The 26911-nt window shown below is 36.7% G+C and overlaps 1 protein-coding gene across 1 annotated transcript; it reads right to left on the bottom strand.

The window, feature by feature from the left end:
- Positions 1 to 307: 307 nt before the first annotated feature.
- On the bottom strand, positions 308 to 26911 carry LOC131989197 (tryptase-like). The gene is made up of 6 exons (XM_059354396.1): positions 26854 to 26911; positions 23557 to 23722; positions 22398 to 22663; positions 22170 to 22309; positions 20829 to 21164; positions 308 to 343 (listed from the first exon to the last, which is right to left on the bottom strand). The coding sequence occupies exons 1-6, from the start codon at positions 26909 to 26911 to the stop codon at positions 308 to 310; spliced, it is 1002 nt and encodes a 333-aa protein (XP_059210379.1).

The raw sequence follows: 26911 nt of genomic DNA, 5'->3' as shown, positions 1-26911 counted from the left end.
CTGTAATGAGCTCACGATATTGTGTTTCAGGGTTAGTTGCACAGACAGATCTTCTATTTGAAGTGGGATGCCCTCGAACGTTTCACCGAAAACAAAGCAAGAATCCCACATTTTTGGAACACAATCTGAGAGAACTTAGGCTGCCCCATTTTTCTGCAAATGAACAGTTTATATGAGTCTGGGTTTTGAGAAAAAGTCTTTATTTTCATGCATTATTAGGCACCAGGGCCATGTGTCAAATAGCTTCCATATCCATTAAAGGTCCCGTCAGAGAGGAGATCACAGAGCAGATCTCTCCATCCAGCGGTCAGTCTTCATTCTGACTCCTGGTGATGGTCAGCGGCTGAAAGAATGAGACGGCAGATAGAGAGAATGAGCTGAAATGAGGTTTCTCTGGGTGGCTGGCCTCGCGCACCGATTCAAGAAGACCTGATGGTGATGGTGATGGTGATTGGGAAATCAAGCTCGAGGGGCGAAAATCCATGAAACTCTGGCTTTTGTAGCTGTGATTTCCAAGAGAAACGGCAGCAGTAAAAGTGATTCTGACCTGTTAACCTTCATTAAAGTGGATAAGACAATGTATGTTTTTTATTAGGTTTTCTGTACTGTTTAATGTTCAGAGGCAGCCTCTCATAAGCTGAAGTTCCCGTAATGAGAATATTCTGGAGTCCAGCCTCAGCCACTGTATATGTGTATATATAATATATATATATATAATATATGATTGAACTATTGACATTTTTACAAATGTCAATAGTTCAACAATGTAAACAGGTCTTCAGTTTTTTTTTGTAACCCATTTTATTTATCACCCAGTTTGTCCTATCTTGATCCTGGGTGCTGAACCGATACATGCAGAGTTAGAAGACCGCATCCCCCATCAGGCGACCCGACCGACCAGAGGGAGGCTCTATAGCGACCAGGATCAATGCATGTTTTTGTGAGAGGTCCCTGTAAGGGGATCATCAGGGGACACGGGGAGAACATGCAAACTCTACACAGAAAGGCCCTTTTGCCGACACCGACCAGCGCTACGGACACCGGAGACATGGAGCTGGGGACACGCCTCCAACGCCCACAGCGTCCTGGCGGGAATCGAACCCAGGACGCTACCAACTGCGCCGCTGTGCCCCCCCTAAAAAAATTACAGGTTTTCCGTTAATATGTCACGTGACCGTTATTCTCTCAGCAGAATCAATCATGGCTTCACAGTCTCTCTGAGGAGCAGAATTTAATGTTTTTAACAGGATCTAGTTATTACAAAAGGTTCTTTTTTGGCACAGTTTTAAATGAGACATGTAGAATAAAGTGATTTTGACAGAAATATCACAATTTTAAGCTTCATTTTGGTTACTTTTCCTAATGGAAACTTTCAGAACCTGTGATCCATTCAAGGACTGTCGGAAAGTTCAAATTCCAACGAAATGCCTGTTTTAGCTGTTTCTTTCTACGATAAAAGGTGGATGTCTGGTGATCTTTCAAAGAAAACACGTTTCAATCCTGCCGGTAGGATGGTGGATGAGGGTTGAAGTCCTTCAACTTGAATTTATAGAAATATCCCAATTTTAAGCTTCTAACGTGTACTTTGAACCAGACCTTATAATCCGTCTAACTCACTCAGGTTGCAACATCTGACAGAAATAACCAGAGAGAGTGGAGGCAGGAATAACATTAACAACCTTATAATTTTAAATACTGTAAATTAGAATGTAAATTATCTTACTTGCTGCCTTTCCTTCCCCCTTTCTTCTTGCCGTCCTTCCTCTAGTTTGTTTGGTCCATCTTCCTCAGTAGTTTCTATCTCAGCCGGCTGTCAGATCTGCCTCGATTTGGACATAAAAGCCAAAGCATCAAACCGTTTGATATCTGACATAAGCTCCCTGACTGATGAGGCCGTATGACACCAAACATCGAGGATCTGTGGGAACTGTTTGACTGATGTCTGACCTGCAAAGTGTTTGTTTTACATTTTGTTTTAGACAGTTCAATCTGTTGAGTTTGGGGCTGTTTTGTTGGTTTTTGACTCTTTTTCAATCCGTCTGTGTATGCAACTTAAATAATTTAAGCTTCCATCCTCCGTACCTGTGGTCCATCATTATAAACTGCTGTCACTCTCACAACAAACAGTTGTTTCCCTTACTCTGTGTGTGTGTGTGTGTGTGTGTGTGTGTGTGTGTGTGTGTGTGTGTTTGTGTTCATTCATGTGGCAGAACGAGTAACAATCAGCCAGACAAATGATGCAGGAAGCAACGAGTGCGTGAAACAACCGTCGTACATTATCCGACACACACACACACACACACACACACACACACACACACACACACACACACACACACACACAAACACGCTCACAGAGACTCACAGAGGCTCAGAGAGGAAAGAAACAGAAACAATCACAACAAGTGCTCTGCTTTGTTTAATGAGCCACACAAACACAGTAAGTCAGTGATTAGATGTGTGAAGAGCTGAAGGAAACCAACCGCAGAGTTTACAGCTCAGCGTTCTGCTGACTCCTGAGTCTTCCCAAAGACTGCAGAGCTAATGAAGGAGATAATACAGTAGACACACTTTATATGGGAATTTGGACTTGTTATCAAAATGTAGGTGAGCCTTTAAAAAACAGGTAGAATAAGATGCTAGGTGCATTTTCGTTTGAAATTTAGACACAATATTCATAAACTACATGCCAATAGCCGTGTTTCATTAAAGACAAATTTTGCTCCTGTGGATAGTATTAGAAGGTAGGAACAAACGACCTAATGTCTTATAAGTAAATAAAAACAAACAATCATTATAGATAAATAAAATGATAAATAAATATTATTAATTTATTAATTAAAACGTGTTTTTTTAAATAAATAAAAATAATAAAATAAATAAAATAATAATCTCAATAAATACATGAATGAAAAATAATGAATTAAGTAATAAATAATATAAAACAAATAAATAAAAGACATTAGACTTTAAAAAAAGACATTAGACTAAAAAAAAAATTAGTCAGTTTATGTAGAAAAAAGAAAAATCCTGTAAAGTCTTACTGTAAATTTCTGTAAATTAATTTAATGTTTTATATTATTATTTTATTTATCATACAGTAAAGCTAATTGGCTTGAAAAATTATGAAAATTTTACCTTAATTTACACAACTAGAAAACACCGTCTTTTATTTCCCCCTTAAGATGCTTTTCGTTTTGTTTTGCGGACCGATCTGCTGTTTGGCTTTTCGTGTGCGTCCATCTGGACGATATTTTATCCCATATGTGTCAGCGGAAGAGATTCTTTAATTTTAGAGCAGATTTTAGAAGCAGAACTGAGGATATGTTAATAAAGTTGTTGATACTTTTAGGGAACAACTGAGAGATTATCAAGAAACGTCTCTAATTGTGGCAGAAAAGGTCTCCATGATAGGAAGCCTCCACTCTAAAGGCAGAGAAAGACACTAAGGAGGAGACGAGTGACAGTTTTGATGAAGAGCTAAATCTGTTTGTAGGAACAAGCTCTGATTCCAGCTGTCTGCTCTTTAGAAGGAGGAGAAGAAGATTACAGGATGAGGACGAGGCATGAATGAAGGATAAGAAAGGACTAAATCCCTAATCCCGAATTTAATTTCCCACTTAAAGTGATATTCATATCGATACATTCACGCAGATAGCAGCCGTTTACCGTGAAATGAAGCGGAAATGTCAAGCCTTTTTTAAACGTGGGACGGTGTGAGCAGCTTGTAATGAGAGAGAAATCTGCCGTAAAGAAAGAATTTAGTGGAGTTGAGGTGGGGGAAAGGTGAAATTCACAGGCTCAGGAGGGGAGAAATGTATTTGAAAAGGTAAAGACGGATATTATCCTTTCCTAAATATAAAAAAGGCAACTAAAAGCAGGGTGAAAATTGGACTGACATTTGTTTGGCCGGTACATGCAGGATTGTGAATGAATGCTAATGTCATTTCACGTCTGCTGGATGTGTGAATAAGCTGCTCACAAAAAAAATACTCCAAAGCTCCTTTTGCACACAATTAAAATGCCTTTATTGTCATGGAAGCGATGTTTAGGGAATCCAATAATTACTGTTGATTTAATCGAAAAGATGCATTTTAATATGTGCTGTGCGTGAGTCTGAGTGTGTGTTTGTTTGAAATTGGTGACCCTTTGATGCACAACATGGGTAAAAAAATGACCTTGTGCATTAGAAGTGTAGTGATAAAAAAAGGGTTTTTATTTAAAAAGTAAGAAATGAAAACAAAAAATGAGGATGTATGATAATCAAAAAGAAGTTATTTGAGGAAAACCTGCAATACTGAATGATGAAATTAATTTATTGCAAAGATATAGAATATAAAAACTTAGTCGGGTCACTTTAGACCCATGGGTCTCAAACTCGCGGCCCGCGGGCCAATTGCGGCCCTCGTAACGATATTTTGTGGCCCCCACCTTGATATGAAAGTTTAATGTGAGTTTTATATAAATGGCATTTTACCGTGTTGTGTGTAGAAGGTCCCTTTAATTACTTGTTTTTGGGTAATTTTGTGTCTTTTTTTGGTAATTTTGTGTATTTAAAAAAAAAAACAATTGTGTCTTTTTTCAATAAGTGTGTCTTTTTTAAATAATTTTGTGTCTTTTTAAAGTAATTTAGTTTTTTTTCAGTTATTTTGTGTCTTTTTTGGTCATTTAGACCAAACCTTGTTAAAAAAAATCAACAACAAAGCAGCAAAGCAACAAAACAAACAACAGCCCTTTGAAAGAACGCAACAAAAATGTATTTAATATTTGTCACGCACACACAAATGTGTTTCAGTGTCACAAAAAGTCTTATTTTGTGAATTGTTTTACATTTTAATTAAACTTTGTGAACTGCCATGAGTGTAAAGTTCATTTCTAGAATAACTCAAGAAGTTAACTTACCATACAATGATTTAAAGCAAATTAAAACATTTTTTTTTTGACTTCATAACCTTTTCTGATGCAAAATGAGGACAAATTCATTACTAAGTGACTTGAGGTGAACTGGGTCCTCTGTTCTTATTGGAAGGTAATGAAGTCACACCTCCATGTGCAGCAGCCAGTAAAGCTTCTAGTATTAGTCCTCTTAATGAGAACTAGCTTAGGGTCAAATAATATCCACTATCACAGACTCTTATCTGCATTTTACACATCAGATTCGGACAAAGTATTCACATAAGCCAATTCCTTATGAATCCCTTAAATCGTCCCTCCAGCAGTCTTATCTCATATGAAATGGATCTTCCAGGAACATCCGACAAATTCCACAGAAATATGGAATTAAATGATATCCATCTCATCTCCCTTCATGCTGAATTGAAACCGAGCCTTTGGGAGGTTTCCTTCTTCGTTCCGACGCTGCCTCGTTTTACAGTGACTGTAAAATAACGTACGTATGTACAAGTGGAGGAATCTGATGAGAGGACGAGGGAAGGAGGAGAGATAAATTCAGGGAATGGAAAATGTGGGAAGAGGAAGATTAAAATTTGTGGGAGGAGGGGCAATAAAGTGGGAATGTGGTAAGAAAATGGGGTGATAAAAGTAATAAAAGTAGGGAGGAAAATAAAAGGGGAAGAAAGCGAATTAAACCTGCAAGGAGCCTTCTTCTCCACTTCTGTACCTGATGAAGAATCTTATCAATATCTGGCTCAGCAGTGGGAAAACATCAAATTATCACTTCTGCTCACTTCCTCCTCCCTGTGCAATAACTTTATTAGTGTCACACTGGTTTTTCTTCCAGGCTGCTGCTGCTTCTTAGTTTGGTTTTGTTGATTTGACTCTCCCAGTGTCTGCCAACCTTGGTTTCATGCTGGGGACCGAGGCATTATGTTGCCAGGTCGTCCCCATCATGGTTGAGGTATCTCAGGAATGCCTGGACGGTGATTTCTTCAAATGTGGCTGTTAGAGCCATTTTGTATGGTCTGCTAAATGACATTACATGTCATTTAGCAGACGCTTTTGTCCAAAGCGACTTACAATAAGTGCATTCAACCTGATGGTACTAGACTTAGACCACAGGAATCGAGTAAGTACATAACTTTAAGAGCTAACTGTCATTGCTAAGGAGTGCTATATGTTAAAGCAGAAAAGAAGAGAAAAGAATAAGAGTTTTTTTTTTGTTTTTTTTTTAATATATCTGTTAGGTGACCATGACTTAACCGAGGTATTGTTGGAAGAGATAGGTCTTCAGCCTGCGGCGGAAGATGTACAGGCTGTCTGAGGTCCTGATGTCGGTAGGGAGCTCGTTCCACCATTTGGGAGCCAAGACAGAGAAAAGTCTGGAAGTGGTTCTGAGGGAAGTTGACCCACGCAAGGTGGGAGTCGCCAGCTGTTTGGCTGATGCAGAGCGGAGAGGACGGGCAGGGGTGTAGAGTTTGACAAGGTCCTGGATGTAAGTAGGACCTGAACCGTTAGCAGCAGAGTACGCCAGAGCTAGAGTCTTGAAGCGTATCCCCGCAGCCACAGGTAGCCAGTGCAGGGAGCGGAGGAGGGGTGTTGTGTGTGAAAATTTGGGAAGATTGAAGACCAATCGAGCAGCTGCATTCTGGATGAGTTGTAGAGGTCGGATGGCTTTGGCAGGCAGACCTGTGGAAAAGATGATAAATAATTCAGATTTGTATTTCATAGTTCATAGTTCTTTATTGAAGTTGTAAGAATGCCTATTGGTTCGTAGGAATTGCACTCTTCTTATTGGCTGAGACTTGTGTAACGTCATAATTGCATACTTTGTTTTAATTAGGATTATGGAGACGAGGAGAGCACACTAGTTTTTGACCGTGCTCATAATTATTATTATTTTTTGGATTGCTGCAGTTTATTGAGTGTAATGCTCAAACGAAAGGTTTCAATAAACCAAAAGAAAGAAACTGTGGGATTTTTTCGGCTTAAGACACGCGTCAACTACATCCTCACGCTCCATAATTGAAGTGTGCGTTTCAAGTAACCAACGTCCACTTGGACTCAAGGATGGACTGATTGCAAGATCAAGATCAAGTCAAGTCAATTTTATTATATAGCCCAAAATCACAAATCCCATATTTGCCAAAAAACAGAAATGTTTTGTTTAACCGATTTGAGACCTTTCAAATCAACTCAATATTTTTAAGCGTAAAAAATGTTGCACTGATTGAATTAAGTAATATGCAGTATTATTTCTGACAAAATTCACAGCAAATGTCTACCCAAAAGGTCAAGGGTCAACTTCACTGTCTAATCATTGTTTTCTTCAAGGTTTGCTGGCTGTTATTCATCATGACACCTCAGAAACCGAAGAGGAGTCTGTAGCCATCTATCACGGTTGGTCAGGTACACTAATCTTTGGTGTTCACCTTGAAACTGATTCTTGTCTCTCGCATGACTGTGATTGGCTGAGAAGATTTACAACACACAGCAATGGGTCTGAGTTTCCTCAGTTCCTAAGTGCTGGAAAAGATTCAGAAAATTGAATGTGTTGGGTTGATGTTTCCCAGATGGTACAAAGAAAAATTTGAATTTGAATTGTTTTTTTCAGCACAACCTCTGTGTGTTTAGCGTCATTTTGTGTCTTTTTTTTGTCATTTTGTGTCTTTTTTAGTTATTTTGTGTCTTTTTTTGTGTCTTTTTTAGTTATTTTGTGTCTCTTTTTTTAGTCATTTTGTGTCTTTTTTGTCATTTTGTGTCTTTTTTAGTCCTTTAGTCCAACATTTTTTATTTTGTGTCTTTTTGTGTCCTTTTTGTCATTTTGTGTCTTTTTTGGCCCTTTTGTGTCTAATTTAAGATTTTAAGGCATTTTGTGTCTTTTGTTGTCTTTTTTTAGTTATTTTGTGTCTTTTTTGTCATTTTGTGTCGTTTTTGGCATTTTGTGTCTATTTTAAGGCATTTTCTGTCTTTTGTTGTCTTTTTTAGTTCTTTTTTGTCTTTTTTGTGTCATTTTTAGTCATTTTGTGTCTTTTTTGTCATTTTGTGTCATTTTTGTCATTTTGTGTCTATTTTAAGTCATTTTCTGTCTTTTGTTGTCTTTTTTTAGTTATTTTGTGTCTTTTTGTGTCTTTTTTTAGTCATTTTGTGTCTTTTTTGTCATTTTGTGTTTAGCATCACAATTTTGGTCATTTTGTGTCTTTTGTTATATTTTTTATATTAATTACTTTAATTTCACTGCAAATGGGTGGTTTACGTTGTGTTTGTTTGAACATCCTTTTTCGTAGAAAGTTGACGGTGTTTTTCTTTCATTTTTGTTTACAAAATGGCTAGTGCTATAAGTTAGCTAACCTGCACTGTCTTTTCATTTTATATTTTTCAGATGTCTATGTGTGTGTGAGAGAGCAAAACTGACTGACTGTACAATTGAATCCTGTGCCAGAATAAATGGCTGGATGCCAATTGACCTATGGCTAAGCCACACCCCCAAACGTGATGAGCCAATCACAGTGCGCATAGCTAACTCAATACACTCGGACATTCTCTGCTTCCACATCCATTGAAATGCATTGGAGTTAGTCCGTTTTCAATCATTTTTATGTGTTTTTTGTTGAGATTTTAAGTTTAAGATGGTCAAACGGTGTGCATGGGGTACATGCAACTCTGACACAAGGTATAGCCCAATATTATGGGAGCAGTAACCCGGTTCCCTATGGCAGTGATTCCCAACCGCTGTTCCGCGGCACACAAGTGTGCCGTAAGAAATCAATATCTATCAATATCAAATCCAGCAACTCCGTCTTAACGAGCGCTAACAAGGTCGGCCGGCTCGTTAACAACAGCCTCTTGTTAAGGAGCCGGCCGACCTCGTTAGCGGCGGTTAGCTACAGTTAGCGCTGTAGCAGTACAGTGTGTATGTGCTGCTGCTGCAGGAGGTGTTCACTTAGCGATCTCTGTTTGTTTACAACAAGCACCGGAATGAGCGGTGTCAGTGGGGTGAAAAGACGAGTGAAAACCTCTAACCTGTTAATGAAGGCCCTTTTGGTGACTTCGAGATGATATTTCATTTTTCTGTCTCCAAAAGTGATTAATTGCCTCCTGTGAAATTTCTCTGACTGTCACAGCTGCCATAGCGCCCGTCACCGAATGTTGACAGTTTGTCCGAGTGAGTGGAGGGGGCGGGGCTTAGCCATAGGTGAATTGAGATGGTCGTCTTTGTCTCGTCGTAAAAATACACAACGCAAGAGAGAGAGAGTATCAAGCCACTACATATACACCTGCATGGCACTAATGCTAGTCTACCTCTTATATATGGAGAGATATTTGAAAATGTTGAGCAAAAGTCTGATTCACCAAAATCAGTGGAGTCCTTTGTCTGGGAACTGTCAGCGTCTGCATATAAATTGCAATCCATTCATCAAATATGTATAATATGTATGAAGAGGAAGATTAATTAATTTTATCTTCCAAGCAAAGCCATGTTGTATAAATTGAGATGGTGCAACGCTCCACTGAGACGGAGATCAAAAGAGGAGGCTTGGTCTTCTAGACAAAACAAGATGGACTCATTTGGGATTCAAGAGGTTTGCTCCAATTTAGAGGCTATACTTATAAATTTAAGATCCTCTTGGCGCCCATGTATTTAGATCTAAATGCCATTCCCCCAATTATGGTTCTGTCAACATGACAAACACCACCGTCAGTCTGTCTTTGTGCGGCCACTTATTCCAAAAAGGCAAGGGAAATGCTGAAGAAGACGTAATTTAGTCGACATCAGAGAACCTGACGACTATATCCTTCTAATCAATCAATCACAAAGGCATTCATCAGCACCGTCCGTTCTGATAGAAGTGAAGGGCAACGCTTCCACTGGCTCAAATGCCCGATGCATACAAATATGCATAGCTGATTAATGAACCTGTCAATCACACATCAAAGGCAATGCCAAGGAAAGAGCAGCATGGAAAGCTGCAGGGAAACTGGAACGGGACGAGGGTCATGATTAATATTCTGAACGGTCTGGCTCCTGAGTGGTCGGACGGATTTCTGGCAAGTCAGAACTTTTGGTTGGCCGTCTCGCAGTTTGAGCACTTCCAGAGTCAGATTTCCCTCCTGGCTGCTGTCAAAAGACCTGTTACATATGAGCTTGTTTTCATATCTCACTAGAGTTGTATTTTTTTTTTAACAAGCTTTTATTTGAAGAAATGAATATTGATTACAGATATTCAACATACACTGTAAAAAATGGTTGTGGAAATTACAGTTAAACACTGTCAAATTGCATCAGAAATAGGTCGCAAAATTAAACATTGTACATCACCGTAGTAGATACTTTTAATTACTGTAAATCAAAGAATAGTATAAAACTTTAAATTCTACCGCCATAAACTGTAGAAAACACAAAGTTTTGCTGTAAAACTATACATTTTTCATGTAAAGTTAATGGAGAAATACCATGATGAAACAATTATCCTAAAAGTAATGGTATTATTCTGTATAAATTACAGTTTTTGCTGATATTTACATTTACATACACCCACTGTATTTTTTATGGTGATGTTCTGGCAACCACAGCTGCCGGTATTTTACCGTAAATTAAACAGATATTTTTTTACAGTGTATATAATTTTTCTTATCCCAAACCCATCCCCATTGTGCTGTCAATACGAAAAATAAATACATTAATTAACCCATAAGAACCTATGGTGACACCCTTGTAACAAACACTTTAAATCTTCTAAAATCTAACATTAAACCCATTTAACAATTCTAAAACCCATTAATAGGGTGTCCTAAAAGGCAAATGATTAATTGTTTTTATTTATTATTAATTTCTTACTTAAAAACAAATCTTAAAAAATAATTTGTTGTTAAACAACACTATTAATGTCACAATTTTGATACATGTTGTGGAGATGCAAAGACAAAGTCAAATTTGTGTTTCTGTAAGCAGAAAATGTGTCTAGTTTATTCATTTTAAAATAGCAGAGAGAAACTTCTGGGTCACGAAAACCCGACCAATTAAATATTAAAATCAAATTCAGTCCTGGTGCTCGTTTTTCCATTTGGTTTTTGATCCGAGCCTAATATTGAAATATGAAAAAACAAGCATTTTGTTTTGGTTTTTTGTGTTATAATAAAAAAATAATAATAATAATAACCAGTGAATTTTTCATTATTTGATTTGTGATTGCCAATTGAAAATGGAAAGAACGAATGATACACGGATTTGTCTGGATCTGGTGTTTACTTCCCACAATGTTGCACAATGAGGGGTCTGAAGGATAAGAGCTCCTGAGATCTGATCTCCTCGTTTTACTGGATGTTTTACTTTTGGATGAAATTAATAAATGAGAGGGCATGATGCGAGTACTTCGGGTCTTTAGTTTTGCTTATGTCGGTGCCACCCAGACAGTTAATACCCATTTAGTAAAGAAATCTTTCCTTTGAATTTTACGCAGCTATAAGTCGAGAAAATAAAAGTTCAGGGGGATAAAGTTGTGTATCAGTGGGGGAGTTTGGAGCCTAATATCAGCTGCACTGTCATCACTGCAGAGGCTTTCCTCCTACAGAAAGAGTTCAGGGAGAAGAAAGGAAAGTAAAAGGGTGTGTGTGTGTGTGTGTGTGTGTTCTTGTACTTCCAACATAGTGAGGACCAGAACACGTTTTTAACCAACAGAGTGAGGACATTTTTGCAAAGTGAGGACATTTCGGCCGGTCCTCACTTCTTTAAAGGCTTTTCTGAGATTTCAGACTTTGTTTTAGGGTTAAAGGTTACAATTAGGTTTATGTAAAGGTAACCATGTGTTAGGGTTAACTTAAGGGGCTAGGGAACAAGGTTATTATAGTTAACGAAAACTAAACGAAATAATGAAAACTAGAATTGAAAAAATATTTTGCTTAAAGGAACACTCCACCGTTTTTTCATATTAAAACATGTTATTCGGTCAAGTAAGACGAGTTGATACAGACGTCTTGCGTCTCAATGCGCGCACTCAATCGCCCTGGCGCGCGGCGCCACTTGGCTAGCACTTAGCTTAGCCCAGTTCATTCATTAGGATCCAAACAGATGGACAGTTAGAAGCGACCAAACTCCTCCACGTTTTCCCTATTTAAATACAGCTACACGAGTAGTTAAACGACCAAGTATGGCGACACAAAATAAAACGTGGCGCTTTTCTAAGCGGATAAAAAGGATAACTATAATGTATGGCGGAATAGCACTTGGGAGCACTTCGACTCGGCGCAGTAATATCATCACTCCTGAAAAATCTTCTCCCCCTCCCTCTCCCTCTCCCTCTCACTTCACTTCTGCTTGTTATCGCAACCCTTTACGATGCACGTTATAACCATGATTGTTCACAAATATCTTCCTACAACCTGATACTTCGTCAGCTCTGCTCGAACTACTACTCCTGGTGCAGCTCACGTTGGTTCTGTTGACGGAAGTGAGAGGGAGAGGGAGAGGGAGGGGGAGAAGATTTTTCAGGAGTGATGATATTACTGCGCCGAGTCGAAGTGCTCCCAAGTGCTATTCCGCCATACATTATAGTTATCCTTTTTATCCGCTTAGAAAAGCGCCACGTTTTATTTTGTGTCGCCATATTTGGTCGTTTAACTACTCGTGTAGCTGTATTTAAATAGGGAAAACGTGGAGGAGTTTGGTCTCTTCTAACTGTCCATCTGTTTGGATCCTAATGAATGAACTGGGCTAAGCTAAGTGCTAGCCAAGTGGCGCCGCGCGCCAGGGCGATTGAGTGCACGCATTGAGACGCAAGAGGTCTGTATCAACTCGTCTTACTTGACCGAATAACATGTTTTAATATGAAAAAACGGTGGAGTGTTCCTTTAAGAAAAAATGATTAACTGAAACTGTATTGTGAGGTTACAAAACTAACTAAAACTAACTAAAATTATAGTGAAAACGAAAAAGTTGAAAATCTTTGTCAACTTTTTTCATACATAATGAAGATGGATAAGACAAAGGAAATAAAGGCAAAACTTACTGTGACCTCTTTTAATCTCCCAGCCAACAAATACCCCATTACAAAAAACTAAAACTAATAAAAACTAAACTAAAACTAAAGCATTTGAAAAAAAATACTGAACTAAAACTAGCAAACTCAGTCTAAAAACTTACTGAAACTAACTGAATTTGAAAAAAAAAATTGACAACGAAAATTAAAACTAAAACTCAACCGAAACTAAAAATCCCAAACTATTATAACCTCACAATTGGAATTCACAATTCCAATGAGGGTCCTCACAAAGATAGAAGTACAAGCAGGTGTGTGTGTGTGTGTGTGTGTGTTGTTTGCTTAAAGGTTTCCGAGTCGTCTTGCATACCTAAAAACTTTTTCCTTGCTCATAGCACTGTGAAGACAATTGCATCAATATGATTTATAACAAAGGAGTGAATAAAATGTGTATAACTGTGATTGTGTAGGTGTGTGTGTGTGTGTGTGTGTGTGTGTGTGTGTGTGTAAGTGAGACACTTGCGGCTACTGAAGCAAACAATATCCAGTTCAGGACTGTAGCTGAGGCTGCAAAGAGGAAGATTAAAGCAATTTACTCTTGTGTCTCTCAAACACACTTGATTTCTCTCTCCCCCTCACACACACACACACACACACACACACACACACACACACACACACTCACACACTTGCACAGGAATCAACAGATGCTGACTTCAGTGATTTTTCATTTTGTTTCGAGCCCAGAGCAGGAGACTGAGGACAGAGAGGAGAGACAACACAAGCGGAGAAATAAAAAGAGAAAACAAAGATGGAGGAATGAGAAAGTTGAGGTGAAAAGAAAGAAGACATTCACACACATCACAGGCCGTAACAGTGACTCAGTGCTTCAAGGATGTACATATTTTTTAAGAGAATATAAAGTAAATCCATGACTGCATGATTCAGCTGCTACTATGATTGATGGTTCTGTAATTTCTGCTCCTGCTGCTACTGTTATTACTCTTTACCTGCTACTGCTATCACACTAGATCTTCCAAGCTCTACTCTTTTTAATTTGAACTGCAAATTGCATTATTATGGTGAGAGAACCCTGTCCTGAGCTGTATGCACTAATGCATTCTGGGTAATAGAGTTTAAAGGCTGAAGAAGGTTGTTGTTTATCCAGGTTTTTGTCCAATATAACTTGTGTTTTTGGCCCCCTTTTTGGCCAGATATTTACTGGTGTTTTAGCCCCATTTAAGCCAATGTTTACTGGTGTTTTAGACCTGTTTAAGGCCAATGTTTACTGGTGTTTTAGACCTGTTTAAGGCCAATGTTTACTGGTGTTTTAGCCCCATTTAAGGCCAATGTTTACTGGTGTTTTAGCCCCATTTAAGGCCAATGTTTACTGGTGTTTTAGACCTGTTTAATGCCAATGTTTACTAGTGTTTTAGCCCAATTTAAAGCCAATATTTACTGGTGTTATAACCCTGTTTAAGGCCAATGATTACTCGTATTTCAGCCCTGTTTACGGCCAATGTTTACTGTTTTTTTAGCCCTGTTCAAGGCCAATGTTTACTGGTGTTTTAGCCCTTATGTGATCTGATGTGCTTCATTTTTCCAGCATGATCACTTTATTTTTTTTGTGTGAGCTTCTTAAATGGCGGCATTCACTGCTGCAACGATTTTCTGCCACTCCGCATACTCCTTTTTGTTTTTCTGAAGCGCCACTTTTCTCTATTATAAAGTTCTTCCATTAAAGGTTCATTTTTTCACCTGCCATTACTCCTGACATTCTGTCTTTAAGGATCTTAATGCTGCTGCACAGGTTAATTGTGTTCACTGTGGTGAATGTAGGACAGAGAGAATGTCTTTATGTGCTGAAAATATATATATATATATATATATATATATATATATATAAATGCTAAATTTCCATTTAAAAAGTAGAAATGCGAAAAAAGATCTCTACAGATCAGGTACAAAGCTCTCATTCACACAGTCTAACTGTCATTTAGTAATATTGGCCAAATGTCCATGTGTCTTTGTTAAATGTCACTTTTTAGGCCTTAATTGAGCTTAATTTTGAACACACATTTCACACAAAAATGACAATAACCAAACTAACATGTTGTAAACAGATATATAACAAACCAACAAAAAACAACTAACATTTGCCTTTTGAAAACCAAGCTCAGCAATAGGCACAATGGGAAATGTGGGCCATCATTAATAGTGCTTTAACCCTCTGGAGTCCACGAAAGCGCCGGAGCATGACTTCTTCATGACGTCCAAAAAAGACGCAAAAAGACAGAAAATGACTAGAAAAAAGACACAAAATGACCAAAAAAGACACAAGAAGACACAAAATGACTAGAAAAAAGACACAAAATCACCTAAAAAGAAACAGAAGACACGAAATGACAAAAAAAGAGACAAAATGACCAAAAAAAGACACAAAATGACCAAAAAAGACACAAAAAGGCACAAAATGACAAAAAAGACACAGAATAACTAAAAAAAGACACAACAACAGACACAAAATGTCCAAAAAAGACACAAAATAACTAAAAAAAGACACAACAACGGACACAAAATGACCAAAATAGACATGAAAATGTTTTCAAAAATGGACAAAATAGTCCAAGACTCCATCGAGGTAAGGATAAGACATCCACAGAGATTGATGATGACTCTTTGGCATTAGGTTGTGTAACAGTGATGAGGTGTTGAGGTTCAACAGCAACAAATGGCAGAATCTTAACTTCACCATGAGTCATTACACATAACAGTGAGTCAGCACTGAGACAGAGCAGCAACAAGCTGCACAGTGTGCTGCTGTTTATAATGCTCTCTTTTTAAAGTGATGTGTCATTGGAACTAATTTGTCCTGTTTTTACACTGATAATGGGGCTGTTACTATGCCAATACTTACTGGTGCTGTGACTCTTATTCACTGATTTTTAGCCCTGGTTTGGTTCAATATTCACTGGTGTTTTAGCTCTTACTTGATTATGTTTTAGCCCTGGTTTTATTTATTATGGGTGTCTCTTCTTTTGTCCAATATCCACTGGTGTTTTAGTACTGGTTTGTTCTAATATTGACCAATATTTTAAAGTAGTTGGCTGAATATTGAATTATTTTAGCTCAGCCTCATTATTGATTTAGCCCTGACTTTGTCCATTATTTGCTGGTGATATATTCTGTTTGATATTTATTGTTGCCTGGTATTTATCCCTGTTGACTCCATTATTCACATTTAAAGTTCAAGGCAGTTTAGTCCAATATTTACTGTTGTTTTGTCTATTATTTGCTGTTGGTTTATTCAGGTTTTTTTTAAATAATATATTATTATTTTTTAATAATATATTAATATAACTTGTTTCTGTCCTGTTTTGGCCAGATATTAACTGGTGTTTTAGCCCCGTTATTATTTTAGTTTTGACTGGTGTTTAGCACTATTTAGTCCAGTATTCATAGCCTTTTTAGCCCTGTTTAAAGCCAATATTTACTGGTGTTTTAGCCCCGTTTAAGGCCAATGTTTACTGGTGTTATAGCCCAGTTTAAGGCCAATGTTTACTGGTGTTTTAGCCCCATTTAAGGCCATTGTTTACTGGTGTTACAGCCCAGTTTAAGGCCAATGTTTACTGGTGTTTTAGCCCCATTTAAGGCCAATGTTTACTGGTGTTACAGCCCAGTTTAAGGCCAATGTTTACTGGTGTTTTAGCCCCATTTAAGGCCATTGTTTACTGGTGTTACAGCCCAGTTTAAGGCCAATGTTTACTGGTGTTTTAGCCCCATTTAAGGCCAATGTTTACTGGTGTTACAGCCCAGTTTAAGGCCAATGTTTACTCGTGTTTCAGCCCAGTTTAAGGCCAATGTTTACTGGTGTTATAGCCCTGTTTAAGGCAAATGTTTACTGGTGTTATAACTCTCTTTTAGGCCAATGTTTACTGGTGTTTCAGCCCAGTTTAAGGCCAATGTTTACTGGTGTTATAGCCCAGTTTAAGGCCAATGTTTACTGGTGTTATAGCCCAGTTTAAGGCCAATGTTTACTGGTGTTACAGCCCCGTTTAAGGCCAATGTTTACTCGTGTTTCAGCCCAGTTTAAGACCAATGTTTACTGGTGTTATAGCCCCGTTTAAGGCAAATGTTTACTGGTGTTATAACTCTCTTTAAGGCCAATGTTTACTGGTGTTTTACCCCTGTTTAAGGCCAATGTTTACTGGTGTTATAGCCCAGTTTAAGGCCAATGTTTACTGGAGTTTTAGCCCTGTTCAAGGCCAATGTTTACTGGTATTATAACTCTGTTTAAGGCAAATGTTACTGGTATTATAACTCTGTTTAAGGCCAATGTTTACCTGTGTTTTAGCCCAGTTGAAGGCCAATGTTTACTGGTGTTGAGCCCTATTTAAGGCCAATGTTTACAATTGTTTTAGCCCCGTTTAAGGCAAATGTTACTGGTATTATAACTCTGTTTAAGGCCAATGTTTACGACTGTTTTAGTCCTGTTTAAAACCGCCAGTGTTTACTGGTGTTTCTGCCTTTATGTGCTCTGATGTGCCTCATTTTCCCAGTGTGATCTCTCTTTTTTTAAATGTGTGAGTTTCTAAAAAAAAAAGGCATTAACTGCTGCAACGATTTTCTGCCACTTCACATACAGCTTTAGTTTTTTCTAAAGCACCACTTCTCTCTATTATGAACTTCTTCCATTAAAGGTTCATTTTTTCATCTGCCATTACTCCTGACATTCTGTATTTAAGGATCTTAATGCTGCTGCACAGGTTAATTATTTTCCACTGTGGTGAATGTAGGACAGACAGAATGTCTTTATGTGCTGACATATACGCTAAATTTCCATTTAAAAAGTAGACTTGCGAAAAAATTCTCAACAGACCAGATACAAAACTCTCATACACACAGTGTCTGACTGTCATTTCGTAATAACGGCCACATTTCCATGTGTTTTTGTTCAATGTCATTAAAGAGTCACCGCGCTCTGTCTCTTAATTAGCTCTTTCTCTGACTTTCTTACAGGGTCACTTTTTTCTTCTTCTCTTCTTAACACCAATATGATGAAAAGAAAACCTTCAACAAGCTCTGAGTCACATGGTGGAAAATATATTGCAGGTACATATTCTTTCTTTGAACAATTTTCTCCTTTCTCCTTTGGAAGAAATTATGTTATATAAAGTACACATTACAAAAGAGATTAAATGAGATTTATTATGTAAGAAACACAAGCACTCAGTAATAATGATTATGGGCACAAAAATTGATAGTTTTTCTTCTCTTTTAAGCCTTCGGACTGATAGAAAAAGGCTGGTAACAGTATAATGAAAATGAAGAATATTTCTCACTCAGAAAGAGGCGAAAGGGAGTGACACAAAGAAACAAAGTGCTTCTACATCAGGGAAAGAAATCCGCTTTATTTTCAGGAGGGGGTTCCTCGCCCTCGAGGTAGATTTGTTTTTTTGTCATCTTTGTGTTGCTCTGTGTGAGAAAAACACACAAACACACAATTTACACCACTGAGACTAAAATAATAATACACCATCACAGCCACAGAATAACAATGAGGCTGTTGCTTCGGGCTGTTTGCTAGTTAGTTTTCCGACCAGCCACCCAGAACATATTGGAGTGCGCAGGATCGTCATAAATGATCCGCTGTACCTGCTGGGGACATTCATGTGTGAATATTTGAAAATGAATGTTAAAAAAAGTGAGAGGGAATATAAAAATATGATGCATTTGGGGCAATTAGGTTTCATTTCAGAGGTTTGTGGACCTTGAAGGGCATTTAAGGACAACGTGAAGTACAAATTCACCAATGCCAGCATGTGCACACACACATTAACACACCTAATGAGTGCTGAAACACACTTGGAATCAGTGCATGTAATTTTTCACCTGATTGATCCTGCAGGCCAGGGGAGATGTGTTGTACTTATCTGCCAGGTTAACAGGAGTGTGTGTGTGTGTGTGTGTGTGTGTGTGTGTGTGTTTGTGTGCGAGTGTGAGCATGAGTAATCCTCTATGGGAAATGACAGAGCAGTAAAACAAACCAATGCTCCCACTGTTTCAGGTACAGAAAGACAGTTTATGACAGAATGTTCACTTTGTATAAAAGACATTTGGGTTTTTGTATTAAAAAAATCTGTGTATCATTCGTTCTTTCCATTTTCAATTGCCAATACATTTTTAGTTTTTTGTTTTATAATTGAAAACAAATAACAAAATGACCAGTCAATTTTTCATTATTTGATTTTTGAAAATTCGAAAGAACGAATGATACACGGATTAAAAAAGACATTTGGGGTTTTTGTTTTTTTTTACCCTAAAATATTTTTTTCTGTGTAGTACTTCACATTTTGGCAAAATTAGATATATTTAGCATCCTTTGTATTCATGTATTTTTCTATTTCTGCTGCTTTAAATTCTTGCTGCCCCCAAGAAGTAAAAAAAAAAAACCTAAACCAAAAATGTGCATTTTATGTTTTTATTACAATTTCAAAACAAACATTTCTTTACAAGACATTTTTTTACAAACTTTTTGCAATCCCATTGTTACAATGTAACGTAATATACTTTTATTGTAATATAATTCCTTCCTAAAGACTTTTCGTTGTTTGCAACAACAATAGTTCAGCTGTGTGGTTTTACTTTCATATTCTCTCCATTGAAAGAAGGCTCAGTTTAGTAACTTTACTAACCTTTGATGTGCTCACACACTTATTTACACCTAATATACTTTAATTTTTTCTTTTAACAGTTTCACATTTTTCATGTTTTGTGTCACCAACCAGTGCATAGAGTGACACAGCTACAGAGTGAGGTGAAGTGTTAGAAATAGTTCAAGTTCTCACCACTGACAAATACGCTCCTACTCTCAATGTAATGCCCCTTTTTAGTCAAAGGATTTGACCTGTAACTAACCCTTTGATGCACAACATGGGTCTAAAGTGACCCGACAGAGTTTTTATGTTCTATATCTTTGTTATAAATTATTTTCATCATTCAGTATTGCAGGTTTTCCTCAATTAGTTTGTTTTTGATCATCATACATCCTATTTTTTTTTATGCTTTCCTTTATTAATTTGTGAATAAAATACCTTTTTGAGTCGCTACCCTTCTAATGCACAACATGGGTCAAAAATGACCCAAATCCATTTTTTAGCTAAGTAGCTTGTTAAGCTAACTACTTAGCTAACTTCTTAGCTAAGTATTTGGCTAAGTAGCTTGCTAAGCTAACTACTTAGCTAACTTATTGGCTAAATAGTAAGCTTAGCAAGCTACTTAGCCAAGTAGTTAGCTATGTAATAATACAAAAATGTTTTTTTCTTCATAAAGTATGAGAGGCAAAATGGAAATAATGATCTGTTGTTATCAAAAACAAGATATTTAAAGAATACTTGGAATATTCAATCATAAAACAATTTGATATCAAAAGATTGAGCACCGAAACACACAGCAAGCATGAAATAACATGGGGAATGAATGGGGGTTATTTTTGACCCATGTTGTGCATTAGAAGGGTTAATGATTTGGTTTATATGTGTGTTTTTAAGTAAATCTGTTGTGATATTCGTGTAGCTACATAATTCAAAGTTGTATGTTAATCTTGCTTTATACAGACATTAGGATTCTGTGTGTGTATGTGTGTGTGTGAGAGAGAGTGCTTTAGCTTGCTGCTAGCTAGCTAAATAGATGTACAGCTACAGCGTCAGTCTTATATGCAACTAACTTTACTAACCTTTGATGTGCTCACACACTGAATTACACCTAATATACTTTAAATTGGCTTTTAACAGTTTCACATTTTTCATGCTATGTGTCACCAACCAGCACGTAGAGTGAAACAGCTAGAAGAAAGAGTGAGGTGAAGTGTGAGAAATGGTTCAAGTTCTCACCACTGTCTATTACACTCCTAATCGCAATTTGATGCTCCTTTTTTTCCTTTTTATTTGGTTTAACCTCTTTATTATTCTTTTTGGTGGTGGTTGTTGTGGTAGCTGGGGTTGTGGTGGTTGTTGTTGTTGTGGTGGTTTTAATTGTGTTGGTTGCGATCGGTTCGCTGTCTAATGATTTTGAACAGGTATATGTTAAATCACTGTCCTCTCCTGAGGAGACGTAGGTAACAAAGGCGGGTGTACTGTAGCCGGTGATGCTCTTGATCCATTCCTGGTACCGGGACACACGGGTGTAACCTCCAGGTATCATCGGCACGGCACAGCCTTTACCAAAACTCACAATTCCACTCAGGATCCAGGCAGAACCCTTTTTGGTCACCAAAGGCCCCCCTGAGTCTCCCTGTAGAAAGAAATGTATTAATGTTATTAGCATAGCATAGCATAGCATAGCATAGGTATGTTTTAGCAGAGCATGTGTCTTTGAAGTATCCAACCTGCTGAATCATCCCTCAATCCCTAACTGTTAAAGCCTGACGTCTTTAGGGCTTTTCAACCTGTTCAATAGCATTGTTAACAAGGAGTTAACCTGAACCTCCACTAGCCTTGGGTTAAAATCTGCTGGAACATGTAACCGTTTCAATTCTAGAATGTATTGCACTGTAAACAAGTAAACAATGATTTATGTTGAATTTATAGTATAGTAAACATTCAAACAATGATTTTAGGTTGAATTTATAGTATAGTAAACAAATAACCAATGGTTTTATGTTGAATTTATAATATAGTAAACGAGTAAACAATGGTTTTTGGTTGAATTTATAGTATAGTAAACGAGTAAACAATGGTTTGTGGTTGAATTTTTAGTAGTAAACAAATAAACAATGGTCTTACGTTGAATTTATAGTATACTAAACAATGATTTATGTTGAATTAATAATAAACAAATAAACTGAACTCAAAATGATTTGAGGTTGAATGTATAGTATAGTAAACAAGTAAACAATGATTTGAGGTTGAATTTATAGTATAGTAATCAAGTAAACAAAGATTTATGTTGAATTTATAGTATATTAAACAAGTAAACAATGGTATTATGTTGAATTTATAGTATAGTAAACAAGTAAACAATAATTTTAAGTTGAAATTTTAGTATAGTAAACAAAGACTTATGTTGAATTTATAGTAAACAATGATTTATGTAAAATATGTAGTATAATAAACAAGTAAACAATGGTTTATGTTGAATTCATAGTATAGTAAACAAGTAAACAATGGTTTATGTTGAATTCATAGTATAGTAAACAAGTAAACAATGGATCTAAGTGGAATTTCTAGTATAGTAATCAATTAAACTATGGATTTAAGTAACAAGACATCAGATAACAAAGCACAGAGTTTTGTTTACCAGACAAGCGTCCTTCCCTCCATCTTCGTGTCCGGCACAGATCATGTTGTCTGTGATTAGCGGATACGTACATCTGCACTGGTTGTTTCCCACTATTGGGACATCCACCTCCTGCAGCACGTCGGCCGGAGAATCTGTGTCTAATCAGAGATATTTAGGTATATAAGGTTAATATTCAAGACAAGACAACTGTTTGCATCATAATGTGGTGAAAGTCTGTGATCTTACCAGGGTCGGTGGAGCCAAAACCAGTGATCCAGCTCATGACTCCGGCGTGGAAGGTGCTGTCTGCCGATGCTAAACACACCGGCTGTATGTACTCCGTAAACGTCACCGGCGCCGACAGCTTCAGGAGACAAATGTCATTGTCGTTGGTCAGGAATCTGTATGAAGGATGACATTCGATCCTGTCGAGTCCCCGAGTCTCTTCGTTCAAGTGTGTTCCTGACTGGCTGTGGCGGCCCAGAACAACCTCGGTGGTGTCCAGGTCCCCTCTGGAAGACAAAGAAAGGAGAATTTTTGTAAATTTAAGGTAATTTGGGAATCTGTTAACATGATTAACATGTGACCTGTGTCTGGGATTGCAAAATTCTGGGAATTTTTCAAGGTGGAAACTTTCCATGGAAATTAACAAGAATTTATGAGAAATAACAAGAATTTATCTGAATTAATAGGAAATTATGGGAATTAACAATAATGTATGTGAATTAACAGGAATTAATGGAAATTAATAAGAATTTATGGGAATTGACATGAATTTATGGTAATTAACAGGAATTTATGGGAATGAACAGGGATTTATGGGAATTCAAAAGAAATTATGGGAATTAACAATAATTTATTGAAAATTAACAGGAATTTATAGGAATCTATGGGAATTAACAAGAATTTATGGGAATTAACAGGAATTTGTGGGAATCAACAGGACTTTATGGGAATTAACAGAAATTTGTGGGAATTGACAGCAATTTATGGGAATAAACAGGAATTTGTGGGAATTAACAGAATTTTTTAGGAATTAATAAGAATTTATGGGAATTAACAGGAACTAATGGGAATTAACAGGAATTAATGGGAATTAACAGGGATTTATGGGAATTAACTGGAATAAACAGGGAATTCAAACAAAATTCCCACCAATAATTCTCCACCAATAAGGGAAATAAAAACTATTCCTATAAAAATATAGTGTCACTATATTGCATTTACAAATAATAATTTGGCTGAGATTGGATCACAATGCAAGACAGACCACCACCACATTCGTTTTCAGGTAGATACTAAGCATCGATGAGCTTGACTCTCACTAATATTAAGTGTATTGCTTGTCTCAAACAAACGAAACATAAAGATAATGAGAGAAAAACATGCAACATTAATCTCTTACCCTGTGAGGCAGTGAGCAGCTGTTATCACCCAGCGGTGGTGAATCAGGGACCCTGAACAGAAGCTAATGTTGTTAGCGGTCAAAACCACCTGCCAGGGCCAACTTCCTGGAGACGCATTTTGACCTCCCACGATTTTGTTGTTGCTGAAAGCACGACCGCATTCGGCTGTGAAGTGAAGTGAAGAGAATAAAAACAAGTATAAACAACTCCTCCATGTAACTGACATATATTGTTTATAGCAGGAAGAAACAAAAGAAGAACTTAATGTAATGTTGTTCCTGGATGCTTACCTAGTTTCTGTGAATGACATCCTAAAAAACAAGAAAGAAAAACCGGTCAGTCAAACCTCGACAGGGTGAAGCAGATGATGAACTTTAAGAGCACATTCCACTAAGAGTCACAGCCGAACTGTCACATAAAGGTAGAAATCCCCACTTCCAAAATTTTCCCAGGTTGATTAAAAGTCATATTTAACCCACCAGTTAATTTTAAGGTCTAGATTTAATATTTTTGAAATGGTGACTGTCTCGTTGTGCTATAGTATAATTTTTCAAACCACAAGTGCTTCACAAATGCAAATTAATAACAGACATAAAAATCAACAGATAAAAGTAATTCTAGTGTAGAAATAACAAAACAGTCTGCTAAGAAAATGACAACAGTCTGAGCAAGTAAAAGACAGTTCAAGGAAAGTTAAAGTTAAAGTAAAACCATGAAAGGCTCTCCGATAAAAGAATCTTTTGAGAAGAGACTTAAACTATTGCACCTAACCATGACTCAAGAGCTACACCTTTACTTTGGTCATAGCCAGGGCGTTTACTTTGACATGCTTTGTGAATTAAATCACTGCTAATTGTTTTCAGGAACAATATAAAAAACAACGACCTTGTGACACAGAGGACACTAAGAGCAAAAGTGGAAAATCATGCAATGCAAATTTGGTTAATGTTTTAAAAACTGCTTTCATTTTTTGGAGCTTCCAGCTAAACTATCAACCTCTTATTACACTATAAATAGTAACTGTAAATAGTTTATTTTGATATACATGCTGTGTTTTTGCAAATTGTGCTCAATGAGCATTTTATTTTCGTTTTGGTTATTGCTTATAAAAATTAAATATGAACACACTCAAAATAAATTATGAATGAGGATAAAGGATGAAAAAAAGGATTTTTTTGCATCTTTTTTTGCCATTTACACTTTTGACATTTCTGTATTTAAAAAAATGTGTAAAAACCAAAAACTATTTTAATTTTTTTGTGTTTTTTGTTGTTGTTTCACTTTCAAGCAATTTTTTTCATTAGTATGGTCACAAGTCCATATATATTAAATATTAAATATATTAAAATTTGGGATGTAAGGGTTGTATTGATTTATAGCATATTAAAATGCTCCAAAAAATGGCACTTTACACAGCATTTAAAAATCAAAATATCTGCTCTGGTGGACTTGTTCTATGTTACGTCATAAAGGGTTAAAAGCTTGTTGGACTCTCCCTCAGTCTTAGAAAAGCAGTCTGACTTTTTAAAGATCACCACAGTAGAGCTAATTATTGATTACCGTCACCGCTCTGGTAAATTAGACGGCTTGTTTCACTATTTTCTTTATGATAAAATTATGGAATCAATTGGCAAAATATTGTGCAGATTAATGGCAAACTTTATTATATGCAGAATTACCTAGTCAAAAAATATATTTCATTTTTTTTCATTTTAATTGTTAATTAGTTGTTAAGAAAGCAGCTTTTTAATGACAGTGAATCATTTTTGAACTATTAAAACAATAGAACTGCAACATATTTAAATCATTTTAGGTTTTTGTTTTTTTGAGCAAAACAGTCAAACACTTGCCGTTCTGTTTTTTTTGCTTATTAAATGCGATATTTTTATGTTTTTCTTTGTCATTTGTAATAATAAACTGAACAACTTCGACGTTTTGGCCTGTTGGTCAGATAAAACAGCATTTAAAGCCCCTCCTTTGGAAATTAAACCCAGCACTATTTTCTGACATTTTATTGACAAAACAATTGATAGAGGAAAATAATAAATATAATAAATAATGGTTAGTTGCAACTTATTGTTGTTGTTTATGTGACTTTTCATAATACCCTGCTGTATGTGAACGCTAATGGAAAAATCTGATTCAAAATTATTCAGTTCTGTACTGACGCTGCACTTTCAGGTAAAAGAATAACTTAGATAAATGTACCAATATTATAGCTGTCCATGTTTATTTGTCAAAGAAAAATCAATTGTAGAAAAGATGGGATCCAATAAGAGGTGGGGGAAGAAATCGATACAGCATCGTATCGTGATATTTTGCGACGTAATAATATCGATCCATGGCCGCCAAGTATCGATATTTAGCGTCAGTATCATATAAGACTAGAAGATCTAAGGAATCTATAGGTGCCATGTGCGTCAGGATGTCATGTCGGGAAGTTGTCGAAATAACGCTGCAAAGTTGCGCATGCTAAAGACGCAGGTATGTGATGTCCTTTCTCGGACAAAGCCGTATCGAAGCTATTCAGAGCAGTGAAGCTTAAAGTTTTTGAAAGTTTGATAAAACGCTGCAGTTGTTGTCGTCCGTACATGTTTCAACTGACTCAAGTATCGGGATAAAATCATAATACTACCGTATCGTGACTCAAGCATCGGGATAAAATCTTAATAAAATCGTAATAATATCGTATTGTGACTCAAGTATCAGGATAAAATCATAATAATATCGTATCGTGACTCAAGTATCGGGATAACATCGTAATTATACTGCATCGTGACTCAAGTATCTGGATAAAATCGTAATAATATCGTTTCGTCACTCAAGTATCGGGATAAAATTATATCGTGGGGCCGATACGCTGATTCACACCTAGATCCAATCTGTATCCGGCAAAAAAGGGTTTTCCAAATGAATGAAATCAACTGATTACAAGCACATAGGGCTCTAATTGATTATGTTTTCGGTAATTTTAAATCGGTAATTTTGTTTTTGTCATTGGTAGATTAAATAGTTGCTCTGTAATCTGAAGGGAGAAAATTAAAGATGATATATAAAAATCAAGCTGTTTTGACACAGTTAAGAGGGTTTTCTGCATTAGTTTTGATATAGAAAAGTAATTAAGAGGAACATCGCTGAACTGCAAAGTGACACATGGAAAAATTTTACAGTAGACTAACAACCAACCAAAGTGAGCTTGCATAAACTTCAGGAAAGTAATTTTTGCTATCCTTAATATCAGCCGTGTTCTAAGAATAAAACAATATTGTAAAGGAAAATCAAATTGTCTTTCCTACCTTTGGATAAGAGAGTGATCATCACCGCCGAGGTGCACAGAAACTGGTAGAGAGCCAT

The sequence above is a fragment of the Centropristis striata genome, chromosome 17 (genome assembly GCF_030273125.1).
Source record: "Centropristis striata isolate RG_2023a ecotype Rhode Island chromosome 17, C.striata_1.0, whole genome shotgun sequence".
NCBI classification, from domain to species: domain Eukaryota; kingdom Metazoa; phylum Chordata; class Actinopteri; order Perciformes; family Serranidae; genus Centropristis; species Centropristis striata.
Note: the sequence above shows the minus strand (reverse complement) of the source record. Positions and strands in the feature narration are given on the sequence as shown.